The sequence below is a fragment of the Cebus imitator genome, unplaced genomic scaffold (genome assembly GCF_001604975.1).
Source record: "Cebus imitator isolate Cc_AM_T3 unplaced genomic scaffold, Cebus_imitator-1.0 Scaffold122, whole genome shotgun sequence".
NCBI classification, from domain to species: Eukaryota; Metazoa; Chordata; class Mammalia; order Primates; family Cebidae; genus Cebus; species Cebus imitator.
Genome location: NW_016107437.1, coordinates 5,062,786 through 5,083,045, shown reverse-complemented (window position 1 = coordinate 5,083,045; position 20,260 = coordinate 5,062,786). Strand labels below are relative to the sequence as shown.

Genomic DNA, 20,260 nt, shown 5'->3' with positions numbered 1-20,260 from the left:
TCTTTCTTTCTGCCAATACCACAGTGTTTTCATTATGGTGTCTTTGTAGTAAGTTTTGAAATCAGGAAGCATGAGACCTCCAACTTTTTAAAAAATAAGATTGTTTTGGTTTTTCAGGATTTCTTAAGATTTTTCTACTGCAAAAATCAACATACGGATTTTGAGAGGAACTGTACTGAATCTGTAGACTGTTTTGGATAGTAGTGACATATGAATAATACTAAGTTTTCCACGAACACAAGATGTCTGTGTTTGACACTTTGTAGTGCCTTGTTTTGATTCCGTTCTCCTCTCCTTTTGCATTGTGAAAAAATAGCCTGTCATATGGCCAAGAGTGTCTGATGTCATCTTGAAGCAAAACTACCATGATGACTGGTGGTTGGCCACTTCACACCAAGGTGTTCTGCAGTAAGGTCTTTAAACAATGCCTATAGCATAGATAACCCCTCATAAAGATGCCATTAAACTTCCCCAGTGGTCAGATCTTGGTGAGAAAGTCTGAACATGTGACCAGCTGCACATATTTTATCCTAAAAGCTTGCTAGATAAAGAATATCTTTGGGGAGGCTGAGGTGGGCAGACTGCTTGAGCTCAGGAGTTTGAGACCAGCCTGGTCAATATGGTGAAACCCTGTCTCTACAAAATTAACTGGGCATAAATGAATGAATGAATGAATGAATGCTTTCTGGAGGGCAGGTGTGGACAACCACTCGAGGCTTTACTTCTGTTTTTAAGTTCCTATAAAATATTTCTCTCTGAGACACTGGATTGTCAGCCTCTTTATTTGGCTTCTCAGCTTCCTTGGCTTTTGGGGGTAGATTTGTATATGCTTGTTCACAGACTCTACAGGCTTTTTGTTTGTTTCCATAGGAATTACAAATAACATCTCAGAATTATGACATTCTATCTTAGGTTGACAACAACTTCATTCACATACAAAAATGCTACTTCTTTACAGCTTCACCCTCTCTATGTTACTGATGTCATTCACAAACTCCATTGTTATACACTGTGTGGCCATTAACCTAGATTTGTAATTTTTAATGAATGTGTCTTTTAAATCATGTAGGAAAAAAAGTAGAGTTATAAACCAAAATTATAATAATACTGTTTTTATATTTGTCCATGTATTATCTTTCTCAGATAACTTTATACTTTCACATGGCTTTAAGTTACTATCTAGCATCCCTTCATTTCAGATTGAAGAATTCCTTTTAGCATTTCTTGTAGGGCAATTCTAGTGGCAATAAACTCCCTCAGCTTTTGTTTGTCTGGGAATGTTTTAATTTCTCCATTATTTTTGAAGACAGTTTTGCTGGATATACAATTTTCAGTTAACGGTTTTCTTCTTTTCTCAATATGTTATCCCACTGCGTTCTGGTTTGCAAGGTTTCTACTGAGAAATCCACTGACAGTGTTATTGAGGATTCCTTTTATGTGGCCAGTTACTTTTCTCTTGCTGCTTTTAAGATTCTCTCTTTTATATGACTTTAGACAGTTGATTATAATGTTTATTGTTGCAGGTCTCTTTGAGTTTATCTTCTTTGGAGTTTTTTGAATTTCTTGTACAGGCATTTTGGTCAACAATGGACCACACATATGAAGATTATAATGGAGCTGCTCTATATGGGTGTAGTATTTTTAAAAACCATTTACACTGTAAATGTAGTAAACAACCATTTACACTGTAAAGGTACACTGTAGTAGGTATAGTAGGCTCGATCATCTAGGTTTGTGTAAGTATACTCTATGATCTTTCACAACTACAAAACTGTCTAACAATGCTGATATGGTTTGGCTTATGACCAAATCTCATGTGGAACTGTAATCCCCAAGTGCAGGATGAGTGGCCTGGTGGGAGGTGATTGAATCATGGGGGCAGACGTCTCCATTGCTGTTCTCATGATAGTGAATAATTTTTCAGGAGATCTGGTTGTCTGAAAGTGTGTAGCACTTCCCCCTGTGCTCGCTTGCTCTCTCATGCCATCATGTGAAGACATGTTTGCTTCCCCTTCACCCCTCTACTATGACTATAACTTTCCTGAGCCTCCCAAGCCATGTCTCCTATACAGCCTGTGGAACTGTGAGTCAATTAAACCTCTTTTCTTCATAAATTGCCTAGTTTCAGTTCTTTCTAGTGGTGTGAGAACTGACTACTACAAATGCTTTGCTTAGAATGTATCCTTGTTATTAAGCAAAGCATGACTATATTTGTATATCCATGTCTTTCTTCATGTTTGTGAAATTTTGGGCCATTATTTCTTTAATTAATCTCTGCCCCTTTCTCTCTCTCTCCTTCTAGCTCTCATAATGAATACATTGATCTGCTTTATGGTGTCCCATAATTCTCTTAGTCTCTGTTCATTTTTCTTTATTATTTTTTCCTTTTGTCTTCAGACTCAGTTTCAAATAATCTGTGTTCACATTTGCAGATTCTTTCTTCTGCTTGAGTCTGCTGTCCAAGCCCTCTAGGGAAGTTTTCAATTCAGTTATATTTTCAATAATAGAATTTGGGTTTTAAAAATAATTTCTACCACATTCTCAGTTTTTTCATATATAGTTTGTCTAATTTCCTTTAGTTTGTTGTCCATGTTTTCTTTTAGTTTTGGGTATATTTAAGATAATTATTTTAAAGTCTTTGTCTACTAAGGCAGATATGTGTGTTTCTTCTAGGATAGTTTCTGGAGATTTTGTTCCCTGAATGGTCATTTTTTTTTTTTGTATCTTTTTTTTTGTTGGGGAGGGATGTGTGTGCAGGGTCTCGCTCTGTTATCCACGTTGGAGTACAGTGGTGTGATCCTGGTTCACTGCAACCTCTGATCCCCTGGCACAGGTGATCCTCCCACCTCAGCCTCCCGAGCAGCTGGGACCACAGGTGTGCACTACCACACCCAGCTATTTTAAAAATATTTGTAGTAGAGATGGGGTCTTATCACGTGGCCCTGGCCAGTCTTGAACTGAGCTCAGGCAATCTACTCACCTTGGCCTCCAAACTGCTGGAATTACAGGTATGAGACACTGCACCTGGCTTTTTTTTTTTTAAATATAAATGGGATTTTGCTGTTGCCCAGACAGCACTTAAACTGCTGGGCTTAAGTAATCCTCCTGCCTCAGCTTCCCAAGTAAGCTGGGATTACAGGTGTGTGCTACCATGCCTGGCTTCTTTGTATCTTTTGTTGAAAATTGGGAATGTGAAAAAATAGCCACCTCTCCCTATTTGTAGTATTCTTATTCCTCCGCAGGCTCACCGGCATCTGTTGTTTCTTGACTTTTTAATAATTATTCTCATGGCATGAGATGCTATCTTACTGTGTTTTTGATTTGCACTTCTCTAATGATCAGTGATATTCAAGGTCTGGCTATGTTGCTCAGGCTGGTCTTAAACTCCTGGGGTCATGTGATCTTCCCACTTTAGCCTCTCAACATGCTGAAATTACAAGCCTGAGCCGCTGCCCACTGTCTAGGTCAGGCATGAAAAAAAAACTAAACAGGGAAATTAGAAAAATGTGTTTAAGCCAGGGGTGTCCAATCTTTTGGCTTCCCTGGGCCATACTTGAAGAACTGTGTTGGGTCACATATAAAATATATTAACATTAACGATAGCTGGTGACCTAAAAGAAAACAGAAAAAAAACCTCATAATATGTTAACAAAGTTTATGAATTTGTGTTGGGCCACATTCAAAGTTGTCCTGGGCCACATACATCCTGTGGGCTGTAGGTTGGACAGCTTAGTTTAAGCCATAGGATTAAACATGCAGCACAAAATGAGTAATAAATACATGAAAAAATTTGGCTCAGGCATACAAGAAGAAAAGTGAAATCTATGGCAGAGATTTCACTCAAAGTATGATCTGTGGACCTATGTTACCTGCCTGTGACCAGTTAGGAGTTCGTATAGAAATCTGATATTACCCACCACTTGTACTTTACAAGAGGATTAGTCCACATGCATTGAAAATTAAATGGGTAGGGCATGGCAGTGGCTCACACCTGTAATCCCAGCACTTGGGGAGGCAGAGGTGGGCCAATCACCTGAGGTGAGGAGTTCAAGACAGCCTGGCCAACATGGTGAAGCCCCGGCTCCACAAAAATAAAAAAAATTAGTTGGGCATGATGTCGGGTACCTGTAATTCCACCTAACTTGAGAGGCTGAGGCGGGAGAATTGCTTCACCCAGGAGGCAGAAATTATAATGAACCAAGTTTGCGCCAGACTGGGCGACAGAATGAGGCTCCCTCAAAAAAAAAAAAAACCAAGCTAGTCTTTCACTATAGCCAAATAAATAGAGGAGTGATCAACAGCAATGAAATTTACCATCAAACTCTTAAAACGAGTTAAGATTAAAAACTAAGAATCTCAAAGAACCCCTGAAAGACAAGACATGTATGTTGCTCTTTTATTATCTTTTCTTTACAAGAGCATTTTAATAAATTGTGTCATGGGTCATCTTTGTGGCAGTGGTAATGATGGTAATTCTAAAGCAGGAAAAAATAAGACTGCAGAGAGAGTCTCCAAGGTTCCGTCAGTATTAAATCAGTAACAACCTACTGTGTGCCGGACCCCTGTGCCCAGTATGAGGTTACTAAGATAAATCCTGTCCTCTAGGAACTTGGTCTCTAAGGAGAAGCTATGTGTTAAGATCCTTTTCCCTTGAGCTATGAATGTGAAAGTAAACACATTTAGGTAGATACATATATTTTAAATTTATCAAGTGAGAAGCCTGGACAAATTCTATAACCAAACAAACACTGGATAACAGTGAAAATAAAGTACAAAATTTGCCAAAACAAAACTTATCACCTCTAGATGACATAGAAATCCCAAACACTTTACAAGCATCATAAAATTTGCCTCTGTAGTTAATTAAAAAAAATGAAACCAAAATGAAGCATCTACAATGTATTCACAATTCTCTTAAGAATTACCTTTCTTTGACATCAGTGTAGCATAGTTACAAGGGACATGTTTCTTTAGTTACATGAATTAAAGAATAATAAGAATCTTTGTCAGATTTTTAACTTGTAAATACCAGAATTCTTAATACAAGGGGGTTTTATGAAGGACACAATTTTAAGAGATCTCTAGGCACACAGGACAGAAATGATTGAACAGGCAAAGCTATAGTGGAGCCAACCCTGACGCCAGATTCTTTTTCTTTAATGTATACATAGGAACTGTGAACATCCTATAAAGTGGGTCTTTTCTCATTACCCTAGTTGACAGATAAAATGCCAACTGTTAACTGTCTGCATGTACCAGGCAGAATTGGCACTACAGCAGCACTGAAGGTACTCTAAAAACTAATGCTTAAATTCAGGAGCAACGCAAGGCTTAATGTGTGTTGTACTGACAATAAACAGACCATATTTATTCTTTAAGAAACAATGCTATTCCTATTTTCCTTGAAGGAATTCTGGAATGTCAGCTCACTGGATGGGAATGCCTCTGGTTAAAGTGTCTCAATTAAAAACGTAGCCAGAGACTATATTTTAAGAGTACAGAAAAAAAATGACACAGTAGTAACAGCAATACAGGGAAGAGAATTATAATCTTTTATGCAGGTAGAATGGTCATGAAGTTATAAACAATAGATGGCTGTTGTGACACAAATTCTGTATTACTAAGAGTTAAGGCCATGCTAATAGCTGTCTGACACCCCAACCTACTCAAACAGTAGCAGAGAACAAGCAACCCAAATGGATATGTGTAACTGTTTTTTAATGGTATCTACTCACATACTTGACATTCTTTTACCAAGTTTTTAAAGCTCAAAACCAGGGTACAGCAAATATGTGAGAACGCAGTAGGGTTTAGTCGTCTTTGCTCTCGCTTTCTGCCTGCTCACATCTCAGACTGTGGGCTAGTCATTGACCCTCATCCTTCTTTTAGGCCAGGGTCCAGCACAACTGAGGGGCCACGGTCAGCCCTGCCCTGTAAACTTGAAGAGGACAATCTGAACTGCAGCCGCTCACACTACCGCTGGTGAGTCCAAGCTATAGACGGTCTACTTTCAAATGGAAGAACAGAAATAAGCTTCCACAAGGCTTTGCAGTCTGCACTCAGGGTACTCAGTTCATTTCACCGTTTACTAACACCAAGCTTACTGAGCACCTTTTCCGTACTAGGCCCTGTGCTAGATGCTCAAGGTATATGTCTTCTCTCTCTTCCCCTCCCTCCCTCTCCAAAGTAGCTCTTGTATTCTAACAGTCAGTCTCTTACAGGCTCACATTTTAGCTGCAGGTACAGAGACAAACAAATTACCACATTTCAGATCATGGCAATAAGTGTAATGAAGAATATAATGCTGAAAGACATAGTTCCTAAGAAATCAATGGTCACGAGTGAGAAGAAATGCTGTAAGAAAATGGGCAAATATAATGAGAACACATGGATACAGGGAGGGGAACATCACACACACTGGGGTCTGTTGGGGAGTGGGGCTAGGAGAGGGATAACATTAGGAGAAATACCTAACGAAGGTGACGGGGTATGGAGGCAGCAAATCACCACGGCATGCGTGTACCTATGTAACAATCCTGCAAGATCTGCACATGTACCCCAGAACTTTAAAAGTATAATAATTAAAAAAGATCGCAATTAAAAAAAATTAAAAATTATATATATTATCTATTAATATAATATATATACATATATATAATATAAACGATATAAAAATAAATAATATAAATATATATAGTATATATGATATATAATATATAAATATATGAATATATGATAAAAATAATTTAAAAATAATAATTAAAGGGAAAATATCTTTAATCCCCATACTTCTGTGAACCCTGGCTGCCTCTCATATAAGGGTTAAAGCAGATAATTGCTAAATTCCTTTCTGACTCAAAAATTCTATGGTGCCAGGCTTAGGAATATTTTCTGCTGAACTTGATCATTCCCATTAAGTTGTTCAGTAGTTTTTACTTTAAAATAACACTATTAAAATTTCAGTAAGGCAAAAACATCATAAGCAGAAAACCAGCAAATGACGTATAGCACAGGAATTCTTATAAAGCCAAAGGAAGCACTGACACTCATTAAAAGATAAAAAATGAAAATTTCCAAAGCAATTACCAATATATATTTCTTACATTCCTTTGTATGTACTAGATTCTGAGTTCTCAATAAATCTGAAACATAATAGGTGCTCAATGTATATTTGTTGAACAAAGGAATTCAGTTCCATCAATGATCAAAACATTTAACTTTCTAAGATTTCAGGAAATGATATTATCCACTTATGATAAAGATATGGAAATCTTTATTACCTTTCTGGAGGGCAGTTAAGTGGCTGCCTTGTGCCTAATAAATCAATTTCAATCAAATTCAGAATTTTCTACTTGTGAAAATGTATTACCTTAATATATTAAAAATTGTGAAAACATACTACCTTAATATATTAAAAAAACAAGGCATTTTCACTATTTAGGGTCAAAGCCAGAAAGATAATACCTGGGCTGGAGTGTTTGTAGTCACAGGAGATGGCGATTCACTAACTTTTGGCTCACTTGGGGATGCAGCTGACCCCTGTGACTCCTGACTCGCAGGCTGGTCTGGAGACAAAGCATCACTGCTGTCTTCGTCAAATGAGAAATCGCCCTGAGTGTGGGGATATTCCTCCTTCCCAACGCCTAAAGAAAGAAATGATTTTTGACTTATGTTGGCCTTGGAATACCAAGCTTAATGTGAAGGAGAAAAAGACTTTCCTATGGAAATTTATGAAGCTGCTTTTAAAAAAAAGTCAAATCAATGTACTTCCCAGTGCAGGAATACACCACTACCCATGATGCATTCTTGGGTAGAAAAGAAATAAAAATCAAACCTGCATTAGATTAAGACTTTGGGTCCAACCACCAGTTTACAGGAAGTACAAGTGCCAGTAATCTTAATAACACCTGGGGAGACAAATGGAATCAGTAAAATCCAGAATGTGGGACATGCTAAAGGACAAAACAAGTCTATTTTGTCAATAAATAAGTAGTAAGAAAAAAAGAAAGAAGATCCACCCAATACATTAAGATTTAAGAGACATATCAGTCAGAGGCAACGTGTGGACCTTGTTTGGATCCTGAGGGGAAATCCAACTGTTAAAAGACAAGAGACAAGGGGGAAAACGGGGACATGACTGCGTGTATGTTGATAAGTTCCCACTTTAGGGAGCAACTCAGCTACACTGACATCTCACATGACTTTTTTCTTCTGCTAAAGTTTATACCAGAAACAAAAAGGGAAACATCAGTAACTGTGATAAGACCAGGATAAAACAAATACTACCCATTCTATACTCATGTGCTATTCACCTTCCTGAACTAACATTGAACGTGCTATTTATCTTTCCTAGAAGTAGATAAAATACAGAAAACTTAGTAAAAATATTAAACCACAGAATCTAACCATAAGTTTAACTTAGAAAAAGTTAAGTAGTTTTCATCACTCCTGGGGACTTCATATTTTGTTTTGGTATGCATTTAAAGCTCAGGCAATCTGTAGTCAAGAATTCTGAGCAGTACAATCAACAATGATTCCACGCAGTCCTAAAGAGATGGACCCCAAAAGATGAGATGAAATCAGAAAGTAATAATTAAACCTCAGACCTAACAAGGGAATCTGTTAACTGGCAGCAGATGCTAGTCTTACAATATATAATGAAATGATAGTACCATGAATCACTGTGTTAATTTCTAATTATCCCAGAAAACAATACTCACGATTGGTGCTAGCCTTTAAATTACATTTGTTTTATCTAAAACTTCCAAGTGTCTCTTTCTCCCCACAAACAGTAAATTTTTAGAGACTTGCCTATAATTGCTTCTTTAACGCTGGAGTCTACAGGAAGGATGTTTTTCTCTACCAGCTCCATAGGACCAGGTCTTTGAGCAATCTTTTCATTCAGATCATCTGCTAGTCGAGCTCTTTTCAACTTCATCTGGGTAGCCTGCAGCGATGGCTCTGCAAATGTTTCTAAAAGAGGAAACAGTTTTAACCAATATTTGAATTACTATTTCTATTCCATAATGTTGTTTCAGGCCAACTAACTGAATTTAAACTGATTTAGACATATTTTTGTGTTCTCAATGTATTTATGGAAAGAGAAAATGACTGTTTAAGAATGCTCCAGTATGTATTTTGTATTTTTTAGTCCTGGATAGCTTTACGTTGTCTATATAATTTGGATGCCCACAGACTCAAACTAACAAGTCCTTAAACTAAAAATGGGGTACTGCTAATGTTTATTTATGGTAGGAGGGTGAAATTCACATTTATTAGGTATTGGGGATCCAGAGAACGAGCAAGACAGATGCGGCCCATGACTCAAGAAGTTGACAGTCCTAGATTTGGTGTCTTTGGAAAGTCAATTCTTAGAAGGGAGACACTGCCTCTTAGGGTTATAAGCTTCTCTGCAGAGGTCAGTGGAAAGAGCTATCATTCACGTTCTTGAATTGATCCCTCTGTGTCTCGGCTGGTCATCATAATTAACAATTTGGGGCCAGGTGCAATAGCTCACGTCTGTAATCCCAGCACTTTGGGAGGCTGAGGTGGGCGGATCACGAGGTCAAGAGATCTAGACCATCCTGTTCAACATTGTGAAACCCCTTCTCTACTAAAAAAACCACAAAAATTAGCTGGCTATGGTGGCATGTGCCTTTAGTCCCAGCTACTAGGGAGGCTGAGGCAGGAGAACTGCTTGAACCTAGAAGGCAGAAGTTGCAATGAGCTGAGATTGCACCACTACACTCCAGCCTAGCGACACAGCAGGACTCCATCTCAAAAAAATAAAATTGGGTTTATTTCTGAATATATATATCTTCATGTCAGGAACATTCAACTATAACATACAATAATTAATGGTTGTATAGAGGCATCAACTCATCTATTTACAAATGCATGAAATTGGTACAACCAATCAACCAAATGTAAAACTATTATAAATACCATAATTCACCCATCTGCTTCTTTCTCTCAATACTTGTATTTCTGGTAACTCTCGTTAATGTTTTTTCCATTGTTCTAAAAAAATGTTTGTAAATGATGAAAAATAACGATGTGTGTCTACCCAAAATTCTGAGTTGAAAGTTGCTTGCCTCTTAAGTTATACTATAGAAGGTCTTTAATGAAACTCCCCATACGTTGGCTTAAGATGAATTGGGATTCTTTATTCTGTAGGTATTAATAGAATGTTCTGGCTGAAGCCCTAGGCTCACTGAAAGCACATGGCTAGGAGGTTACCCTGAAGCACATCTGTGCAGCTTCTCTATCCACCAGCTGAGCTGTATGCATGCCAAAAGTGAGCCTTGACTGTCCAGAAAATGATTCATATCTTTTATGACGACTGTCAATACATAATTTAACTAAATGTCACAAGAAAATGATAAACTTCAAAAGTAAAATGATTATTTCTTGTAAACTTAAATGCTTTGGGAAAATTTGATAAAGGTGAGTCATTAAAAAAAAATCACTGTCAAATTCGTTTGGGCAATTAACTGCAAGAAATTGGGGAAAAGGTTGTAAAATCTAGGATTTTAAAGCACAGATTGTTTAAGTGTCTTTATTTCTGTTGCACCATACGTGGAAACTGTAGGTGCTATACACTGGCTGTGCTTTATGCAGTGAAGATTATGTGAGCTCCATTCACTGAAATCTTACCCAAAGAGGAGGCCCTAGCACAAGGTTGGAATATTGTAAATAAAGGTACACTTCTACCAGTTAAAATAAAATGTATGTCCATCTCATTTTCATAATTTTCCCATACAACCAACTGTAGCCCCAATCTTCTGAGAAAAAACAATTAACCATATAAGATGATAGTTGGGGAGAAGCGGACCACAAGGATCACTCTTAAGTTGGTATTTCAATGTTTCTGGTTAAGATCTAGGTAGGACACATTCTGTTTTTCTCCTCTCTTCCATTACCACCACCTGAGTGATAGCAATACATATGGAAAGAAAATATTCCCAAGTAAGTAAGTGGAGCCTGGCATTTTGGTATGTTTCTGTTCCTGGTCTTATTATCTGTATCTCCCTGACTGAGGCTAAAGTTTAGCTGCTGAACTTCAGGAAGTAATTTAGACTCTTGCCTGCCAAATATCCAATCCAATCAAAATGGGGTTAATGTTAACATACAGTTGGGAGTGGTGGTGGTTTTAAGATACTTTAAAAAATAAAATGACGTTCTTATTTCAGAAATCCCAACTTGAGAACAGATGTCTCAAAAACATCATTTATGATTCATTCATAAATATGGTTAGATTTTTAAACAGTGGATAGTCACCTTTTGAGAGTTGAATGTATTTTCCTTGATTTTAATTGTGTTAATAAAGCTTGTTATAGTTAGAAGCAAACTGAAAATAGATAGCATTGTTACTACAAAAATGTCCCTTATAGGTCAAGATGTTTTCAGGCAAAGAAGCAACCACTTACTTGGCTACTTATCAGTAAACTTGCTTCTTTGAAGATTCACTTAGCCCTGACTGGTAGCTGCTCTACGCTACTACTGGAGTTCTAGAAAAGCCTTTTTAGTCCAGCGGACTTCTGAGAATACAACCCAAAGTAGAGAAAGGGACATACCTCTCACCTCCCGCCCCTGGAATGAGGAGGACAGCCACATAATAAAAGATTCTTTACAAAGAAGAGCCCCTGCTTGGGGTTGTAGAGACCACCTTGATGCTTGGAACTTCTTTACCACATCCTTAATACTGTGAGTTTTTTTTCTATCAATCATAGCAGCCTGTTAACTTCCCATGGAGTTCTTCTCACTGTCTGTAATTCACTTGCTTTGCTGGTTTATTATCTATCTCTGCTACCAGACTGCAAGCTCTGTGAAGTCAGGCATCCAGCTTTCTCACTTACTTGTTGGGTCCCTGGGGTCTAGCACACTGGCCAACGAAGGAACACCTCTAATAACAGTAGCCATATCACCTGCTGAAGGTTTCATTTCTGGACATGTCTGACCTTTAGGATATTATTTCTTACGTTGAGCTACAATCTAATACTTTGTAGTAAAAATCTAACTAATTAACTCGAATCCTATCATTAGACCGAGAGAACAAACTTTCCTTCTACCTGAAGATTGTCTCTCAATTTTTGAGAAGTTTTCAGATTCTTTCTGTATCTTCTCAAGACTTAACATACCCAAGACTACCACAGAATCCTAGTCTTAATAAATTCGTTGAAGAAGCAAAACAATGGAAGAAAGTGTAACTTGGGAGTTTACGGTGGAGGTAGAAGCTTTTGAGAATACTTTGCCTTTAGAGAGACTAACATCCTGGCCTGACCCATGTGTTAACCAAAGACGGAATGGAACTGTCCATACCAGCCTTGTAAGTGTTGAGGCTACACAACTGAGATAATTTGGCGAGGGTGAGTGAAAGGTGCTAATGGTTAGCTCAAGGTGGCTTGTTGTTGTAAGTGGCAATAAAGAAAAAGTGTGGGTGTGGGCATTGTACCAGGTAGACACAGACAACGTCCAAGTAGTTGAACATCTAGGGTTGGACTTAAACTACTGCATTCTGTATGACTTAATAAGGCGGCATATGTCCCTCACTGATAAATCCTCTGGACCCCAATTTTTAAATTTTTTATCAAACAGTAAGGTAGAGGTATCTGTGGTACCAGCTGGTGTGAAAGCGTTAGTCCATTAATCGGTTATGTGAAGAATCACACCTTCCCTGTATATCTAACATAATGTTTTAGCTTTAGGTCTTCATGTTGCTACCCAATTTGGAGGATGTAAGGTTGTAGGGTAAAAAGTTATTAAAATGGAAATAAAGAGAAATGGTGGAATTCTCACTTCTTTTCTTGAAAAAATACATCAAATTAAGAAGAAATAAATCCTTTACCTTCTAAAATGTGCATCCTGACAAGTTCAGAACGATCTGGTCGACTCCGAATCTTGTGTTTCAAAAAATTTTCGGTCTTTAAAAAGAAAAAATAAAGTCTTACCATAAATTATTTATTATTCATTGTGGTTTTAAATGTTCTCTAAGGTACTCCACTTAAATAAACCATATACCATTTTGGTCATGTATTTGAGAGGAAGGGCAGAAATTAGCACTCAGGAAAACTATTGTTTAATACATGCTTTAAATTGTAGCCTTCAAAAGTATACAGGGACGTGAAGAGTATGTTGGTGTAAACTAAGCACTTTATAAACTTTGAAAACTTGTCAATATTGAAAGGTCATGTTTTGAAGATAATTAAAAAAATTTTTTTAAAATAAACATAGCATTTAAATCACTTAAATATCTAAAATCAATAAAATCTATACTTCAAGTCCAGTAAAAATCCACCTAGAAAACAAATTTCCTAAAAATCCTAATGTATTTTATTTGGTAAACTCATATTTTCTTAATTAGATCATATTTTCTTAATTAGAAATGTATTCAACTCTTAAGAAAAAGACATAATTACAGCATTCTAGAAAAATTCTTAAGAAAATTTTGGAGTATTCTTATTTTCATGTTGCATGATAGAAATTTTCTCCAAAACAAAAAGAATGAATATTCATAATGGCACTTTAAAAAAAATCTTAAACAATTATCATATCCAAGTATGATGGTGCCATCTTAAAGAATAAATCAGAGTTGAATGTAGCAGTATTTTCTGATTTAGCCATATTCCCCTACCCTTGGACAAATGTACAGGTAAAAGAGACCCAGTAGGAACATCACCTAAGGATGTGGTGTCAGCACATTCTTGACTGTCTCTGTGCAGGGATAACAAATGTCAGAATTACCCCCCTCTTATGCCTCTAAAAACTGTTATGCTCTGAGAGCAAGAAAGCAAAGAAGTATGATTTGTCCTTTCTGTACAATACTAGTTACTGGTTTTAAAAGAACAAAATTTGAATGTCATGTATTTTCTTCAAACCTCCAAGATCAAACTATCCCAGAATAAATATTCTCTAGGCCATGGATCCTGAAAATACACTATTTTTTCTCTATTGACATATTTAGGAGTAAGACTGCTACTTGTACACTGGTATTTTAGAATAGAGGAGAGAAGGAGAGAGAAGTAGAGCATTTTAAAGTGAAATGTCTTACTCTGGCTCGTTCCAAGCTTTTTATCTGTTCATGGAATGCCGCTGGGCTCTTCAAAGCTGTGAGAAGAAAAGAAATTATTTCCACAGTATAAATAGGATTCATACTTCAGTCCAATGTTATATCATGTTGATAAGGCTATTAATAAATCACATCTACAGTTCCATTAATTTACTAGTTCCATTAAGAGACCCGCAAAATTTGAAATCATAAATGTTACAGGATGAAAATTATGTATTTCATAAATAAAGCAAGTAGACATTTAAAACATGGTTGTATACAAATGACAACGCAAATACCAGCTCAGACTAGTACTGACCACTCATAACACAACTTCATTGCTGAGGGGACTGTCTGATGACTCCTTGATGAGTCTTTGCTCTTAATGGTCGTTTAAGCTATAGAAAAAGCCTGTATGTCCTTGGGAGTGACGTAACCTTGAACATGGGGACACACTGCACTTTGTGTCCAACAGATCTGAGGTATCATTTATTCAGAACCCATAATAGGCTCTGTGCTTAACCACGGCTATGTTGCTGTTGGTCTCGCAATAACCTTGCCAAGATAGGTATAAGTTCCAGTAGAGGTGAAAGATTTAAAGAGGTTAAGTGAATTCTTGGGGCCATATAACTAGATGGTGATCAAAGTGATATTTAAATCTAGATTTTTTAATTTGAAGGGTTCATGCTCTTTCTACTATACCACAGTGCAACTCACTGTAAACACACAATGACTCCTTAATATGCTAACTGCTGGTATATCAAATACTCTGGCATCCTAGTGTGAGGGTAAGCAGTGCTTACCAAATCATCACCTACAACAGTTTTCCTATCAATTACCTTTGCAAAATCTTGTCTGTGTATGTCCACCATTTCCTGGTACCACCCTGCACTTACAAGCATGGGCAGTCAGATGAGCGGATGGGACAGAGGACTAGGATCCCCTGGGCTGTCACCTCCAAGACTTGGCCAATCTGCTTTTACAGCATTATTTTCTGCTCTGGCGAATGAAGCACCACAGAAACTCCCAGGAGCCCAGCCCAATCAGGTTTGGCTAGGGACCAGCCCCCAAAAGCAGATTAGAGCTGGCCTAGTAATGGGTGTCTTAAATATCATAATTTGATCTTCTCTGATTGACTGGTTCATAGTCAGGAATGTGGTAGTGGAGAAATCTGGCAGATTATCAAAGCACCTTTTGACTGTCATAATGCTAGATTGAAAATATTTAGATTCTCAGTAGTCCAGAAAAAGTTTTACTGGGAAAAACAGCTACTAAAGAGAAAAATCATACCTTATCATAAACCAAGAAACAGCTTATCACAGCCATGATTCAGAAGACTGGAAAGCATAAGTTGATTTTGTAATTTCTTTCTAGTGTTTTAAAACGGAATAAGTTACCTCTTGGAAAGGTCAATTTTTACACAAAATCCAGATACACAGTCCTAACAGCCAACACCGAACAACCACTCCTTCCCACTAAAAACCACTTCCAAACTTGATTAAAGGTAAAGAAAACAACGAGGACAAATATTCTAAAATTAATCAACTCTAAAAAATTTCTTAAAGGAACAAACCCTAGGGATACTAGGGAAATAATCTGTACTTGAGCCAAAAATATTAATTATAAATGGAATGTTTATCAGTCCTGATACATGTAATTACTGTATACAGACCATAGTGTAGCACGAAAAATAATTAATTGGAATTAAGTCTAAAGGAAGCGAGATTGTGAATTTTATGGTTTTTGGCAAGTCTAATGAATTACAAATCCATTAGTATAGTGACTTGTCGTTTCAAAACTAAAATATTAAAGTTTAAAGAAAGAATGAATGTTAGCTTAATTACAGCGTAAAGATGTTCTCTGTGTAATATAAAATTCAAGTCCATCTTTTAAACTGTATCTGGTTTTTAAAATGTATTCTAAATGATTCACTTAGGTGCCCCATTTTTCCTTAGAAATTCACTTGGTAATTGTTTGTTGATTAAATGGATACAGCTGAACGCAGAGCAAAATATAGGCTCTTCTTGGACATGCCTGTCGTGTTCTGTCACGTTAGGGATGGCAGTAAGGCTGTAAATCTTACGTGGCATGATGCCCTGGTCCACGAGTTGTTCTCTTGTCCTCCTTTGTTGCAGCCTCAGCTGGAGCACTGTGAAAAGGAAATAATCACCATTGGAGTTTATTGGCAACTGTGGGATCCAATTAATGTGATTTCACAGGAGATACAATTAAGCTTTATCAAGCATCTTCTATTTCACAATTAAACAAGGATAGTACCTGGCACCATGTAACTTGTTAAAGGAAAATTATTTTGTAATTTCTGCCTGTTTAGTGAATACCAAAGTTTACACAGCATAAATTTTTTTAGTTAATCCTAATTTGATCACCAAAGCTATGTATTTCTTGTTTAAAACATTCATAGTCCTCAAGATAATAAAAATAGTTGGCCTATAAAGATTTGCTAATAATTCTAATTCACAGAAAGAGAGATGTGAGATTCTTTGACACATCTTAATTTTTTTAAAGCAAATTAATAGCAAAAATGTATTCTAAGGAAAGACTGACTATAAATAGCTTTAATGAAGGCTGTTTGCATAATAAAAATTAGACCTATGAGATACTCCTAATGACCCAAAGGGAAATTTCTAAATTAGGAACTGAAAGTTTAGTACTCTTTGCACAAACATAATAACATATCTCATTCTATAAGTTCTAAGAAATTCACAAATCAATTGACATCTTATTACTTTAATAAAAGAGTAAATTATTAGAACTGGCAGAGAACAAGATACACCTCATGAAATGCAGGCATCCAGTTTGCCAAATTTACTCAAAAATTTTTTCCCTAGATTTCTCAAGCAGATTCCTTTTATAAGCATCTACATGGTTTTATCTGGAAAATGAGACTATTTCAAAATAAAGGGAATACAGGAGGTGACTCTGAAAAATATTTTTCTTGCTTTGTTTTACATTCAAACCAAGTTTCCATTGTGATTTTAACTTGCCATTTTGATTTTTGTTTCAAACCATGGATGAAAACCAAGATTAGAACAAAGAGGCTGCTTAAGGGTTGTCAATATGCTTAAAAAAAAAAAAAAATTACCTACGTGCGTTTCTTAAATGGTGGGAAGACAGAATTTTTTTTTTTTTTAAATTATACTTTAAGTCATGGGATACATGTGCAGAACACGCAGGTTTGTTACATAGGTATACATGTGCCATAATGGTTTGCTGCATCCATCACCCCGTCATCTATATTAGGTATTTTTCCTAATGCTATCCCTCCCCTACCACCCCCTCATCCCCAACGGGCCCCAGTATGTGATGTTCCCCTCCCTGTGGTCCATGTGCTCTCAATGGTCAACACCCACTTATGAGTGAGAACATGTGGTGTTTGGTTTTCTGTTCTTGTGTCAGTTTGCTGAGAATGATGGTTTCCAGGTTTATCCATGTCCCTGCAAAGGTCATGAACTCATCCTTTTTTATGGCTACATAGTATTCCATTGTGTATATGTGCCACATTTTCTTTATCCAATCTATCATTGATGGGCATTTGGGTTGGTTCCAAGTCTTTGCTATTGTGAACAGTGCTGCAATAAACATATGTGTACATGTGACTTTATAACAGAATGATTTAATCCTTTTGGTATATACCCAGTACTGGGATTGCTGGGTCAAATGGTATTTCTATTTCTAGATCCTTGAGGAATCACCACACTGAGAAGACAGAATTTTCTGGTGAGTGGTGATGGCTGGAATGAGAGGCTCAAATGCAATGCACATGGTGTCTCGTCCTTGCAATAATAAAACCTCAAGGCCTGCACACACAGACACATGGAGCCCATCCCTTGTTTTTCAGTTGGTCTTGTGCTGACTGCAGAGCAGAGCAGTCTCAGATAAACTTCAGAAAGAATCTAACCTGTAACATGGCTTTTAAAAATATTTTATCATTGTTAGATATGAATGTCATCATCTATTAGATACAGAAATAGGTTTCAGTTTTTGCATGGTTTGAGGCCATACAATAACAAAGCTTCATTGATACCATACTTAAAACTGAAACAACTGACAAGATTCTGCTACATAAAGCAAAAGAAATAAAATTTCCTAAAAAAAGATATGCACATTCCTGACATTAAGATGTTCTGTAATACTTATATCAATTGTGCTCTAACAGAAAGATCTTTTCCCTAAGTTGATTGAGGATAGTTATGTTCCCACTGTACTAGGAACAAAATAACCAAGGAGCTGACCTGTGCATCTTACAGCAACCAGAGACCTGCATACTCTAACATTCATTTAGGAATGCTAAAGTAAATGCTTGTCTGTATTTAAGATAGTCATATTCGAGAAGCAGAATCTCAAGAAAAAGACAACTGAAAGTACAAAATGGTTAGAACAGTTCTCCAGTTCAAAGGCTGATACTTCTGGAACATGATGGTCTATGTCTGTTGGAGAATCTCTAGCAGGAATATCTTTCCTCCAAGGGGAATCCTCAAAAGAGTAGAAAAGAGAGAGTAATGAAAACAACAATAGCCCTCTGTTTGGATTAAAACAAACAAAAAACAAAATCCCCACACATTTGTGACACAGCTCTATCAGACACAATATACTTTTTGGGTGAATGGCAACTTTGAATGATGCATACATTTGCAACAACTTGATTTACAAACCAACACTGATGACAACAGTTGGTTAGTCTTGGAAGCATCCCCTGATTGTACACTGGTCATCTCAGGTGCCTTCATTTACCAGGAGAGCAGTCTTGTCAGCTGTATCGTCTATGACCAGAAATCACACTTTCAAGCTAACATGGAAAGAGAGGTACCTGCTACTATGAGGGTAACACACAACATGGATGTATGTCACTCTGATCTGTTTCTACTTCCAACACTTCTGACACCAGATGTGCGGGCTTTTCCCTCATACCAGCCAATTCTCCAACTCTGGATGCCAACTGGCTGTCCAATGATTCAATTCTGACACTATGTAGCTGGAGTTAGTGTCAGATCCTACAAGTTAAAATGCTCCATCCCAAGAGACTGCCCTCACTTCAGATGCCAATTGTTAGTCCAAGCCCCCAGACTTTTGACCAATGGGTTATAAAGTTAGGCGGTTCCCATAATCCCCTTCCCAGGTTTGATAATTTTCTAGCATAGCTCACAGAACTCAGGAAGGCACTTTACCTACTATTAGTAGTTTATTATAAAAGATACAACTAAGGGACAGCCAAATGGAAGACACATATAGGGCATGGCATGGGAGAAGGGGTACAGAGCTTCCATGACCTATCGAGGTACACCACCTTTCCTCTGGTCATGCCTTGTTCTGGTCATCGGCCCCTATCCAAAAGCTCCCTAAAGGCCTTCAATTACCTGTCACCTCAGTAGCATATAAAAACCACTCTCACCATTCTAGAGAGTCCAAATATCTCAGAAAGAAGCTCTTAAGAACTGGGAAATAAGACCAAATGTATAACAAACAATGTTCCTATTACTCAGGACATTCAGGAGAACTTTAGGAGTTCTGTGTCAGGAACCAGAGACAAAGGCCACATATTCACAATATCATAAACGCCAATGACCAATTATTAAAAAAAACCCACAAACAATTTGTGTTTTCTGTCTTATTTTCTATGTGGCCAAACAAGCAATCAAACAACCCTACTTACACTGCTTGAAGGTAGGAGAATAATTTCCCTAATTAAAGCTCTCGTCATTGCCTATACAGTACGACTTTCCCAAGAAGCAAGAACCTCCCACTACAAGTATTATTCAAAGCAGTTGTGGCCATCAGCCTCCCCCAGGCATATTCATTTATTTAGAGCATATCTGTTAGGTGTCTGGGTACTGTATGGGGTACAAATCCGTAGGAAAGAGCAGCAGCAGTAGCTGTGAATGGATCTTTTTAAAGCAAAGACATTAGGAAGAACAGGAATGGAAGGGGAGGCAGAACTGCAAGTAACTAGCCATTTTGTTAAGTCTGTTGATTACCAGTTTTTTTTTGTTTTGTTTTGTTTTTGGCTTTTATCTGCACCCATAGATGGACACTACTGGATATATTACATTGAATATGAAGCACTATGCCCTATCGAGAGATCAGGTACATTGCTACTTTGGGTTAGTATTAAAACACAATTACAGTTTGGGAGGCCGGAACAAGACAGGCAGATCACTTGAGGTCCGAAGTTGGAGACCAGCGTGGCCAACATGG

General features: G+C 37.3%; 1 protein-coding gene across 4 annotated transcripts in view; it reads right to left on the bottom strand.

Moving 5' to 3' along the window:
- Nucleotides 1–20,260, bottom strand: part of MRTFB (myocardin related transcription factor B) — a 209,757-nt gene that overhangs the window by 40,434 nt on the left and 149,063 nt on the right. For all 4 annotated transcript variants that reach the window (XM_037742530.1, XM_017540003.2, XM_017540009.2 and 1 more), the window contains 5 exons: nucleotides 16,131–16,196; nucleotides 14,051–14,106; nucleotides 12,848–12,923; nucleotides 8,812–8,973; nucleotides 7,465–7,643 (listed from right to left, as the gene is read on the bottom strand). In XM_037742530.1, coding sequence (XP_037598458.1) covers nucleotides 7,465–7,643; nucleotides 8,812–8,973; nucleotides 12,848–12,923; nucleotides 14,051–14,106; nucleotides 16,131–16,196 — 539 coding nt within the window. The remainder of the gene's footprint in view (nucleotides 1–7,464; nucleotides 7,644–8,811; nucleotides 8,974–12,847; nucleotides 12,924–14,050; nucleotides 14,107–16,130; nucleotides 16,197–20,260) is intronic.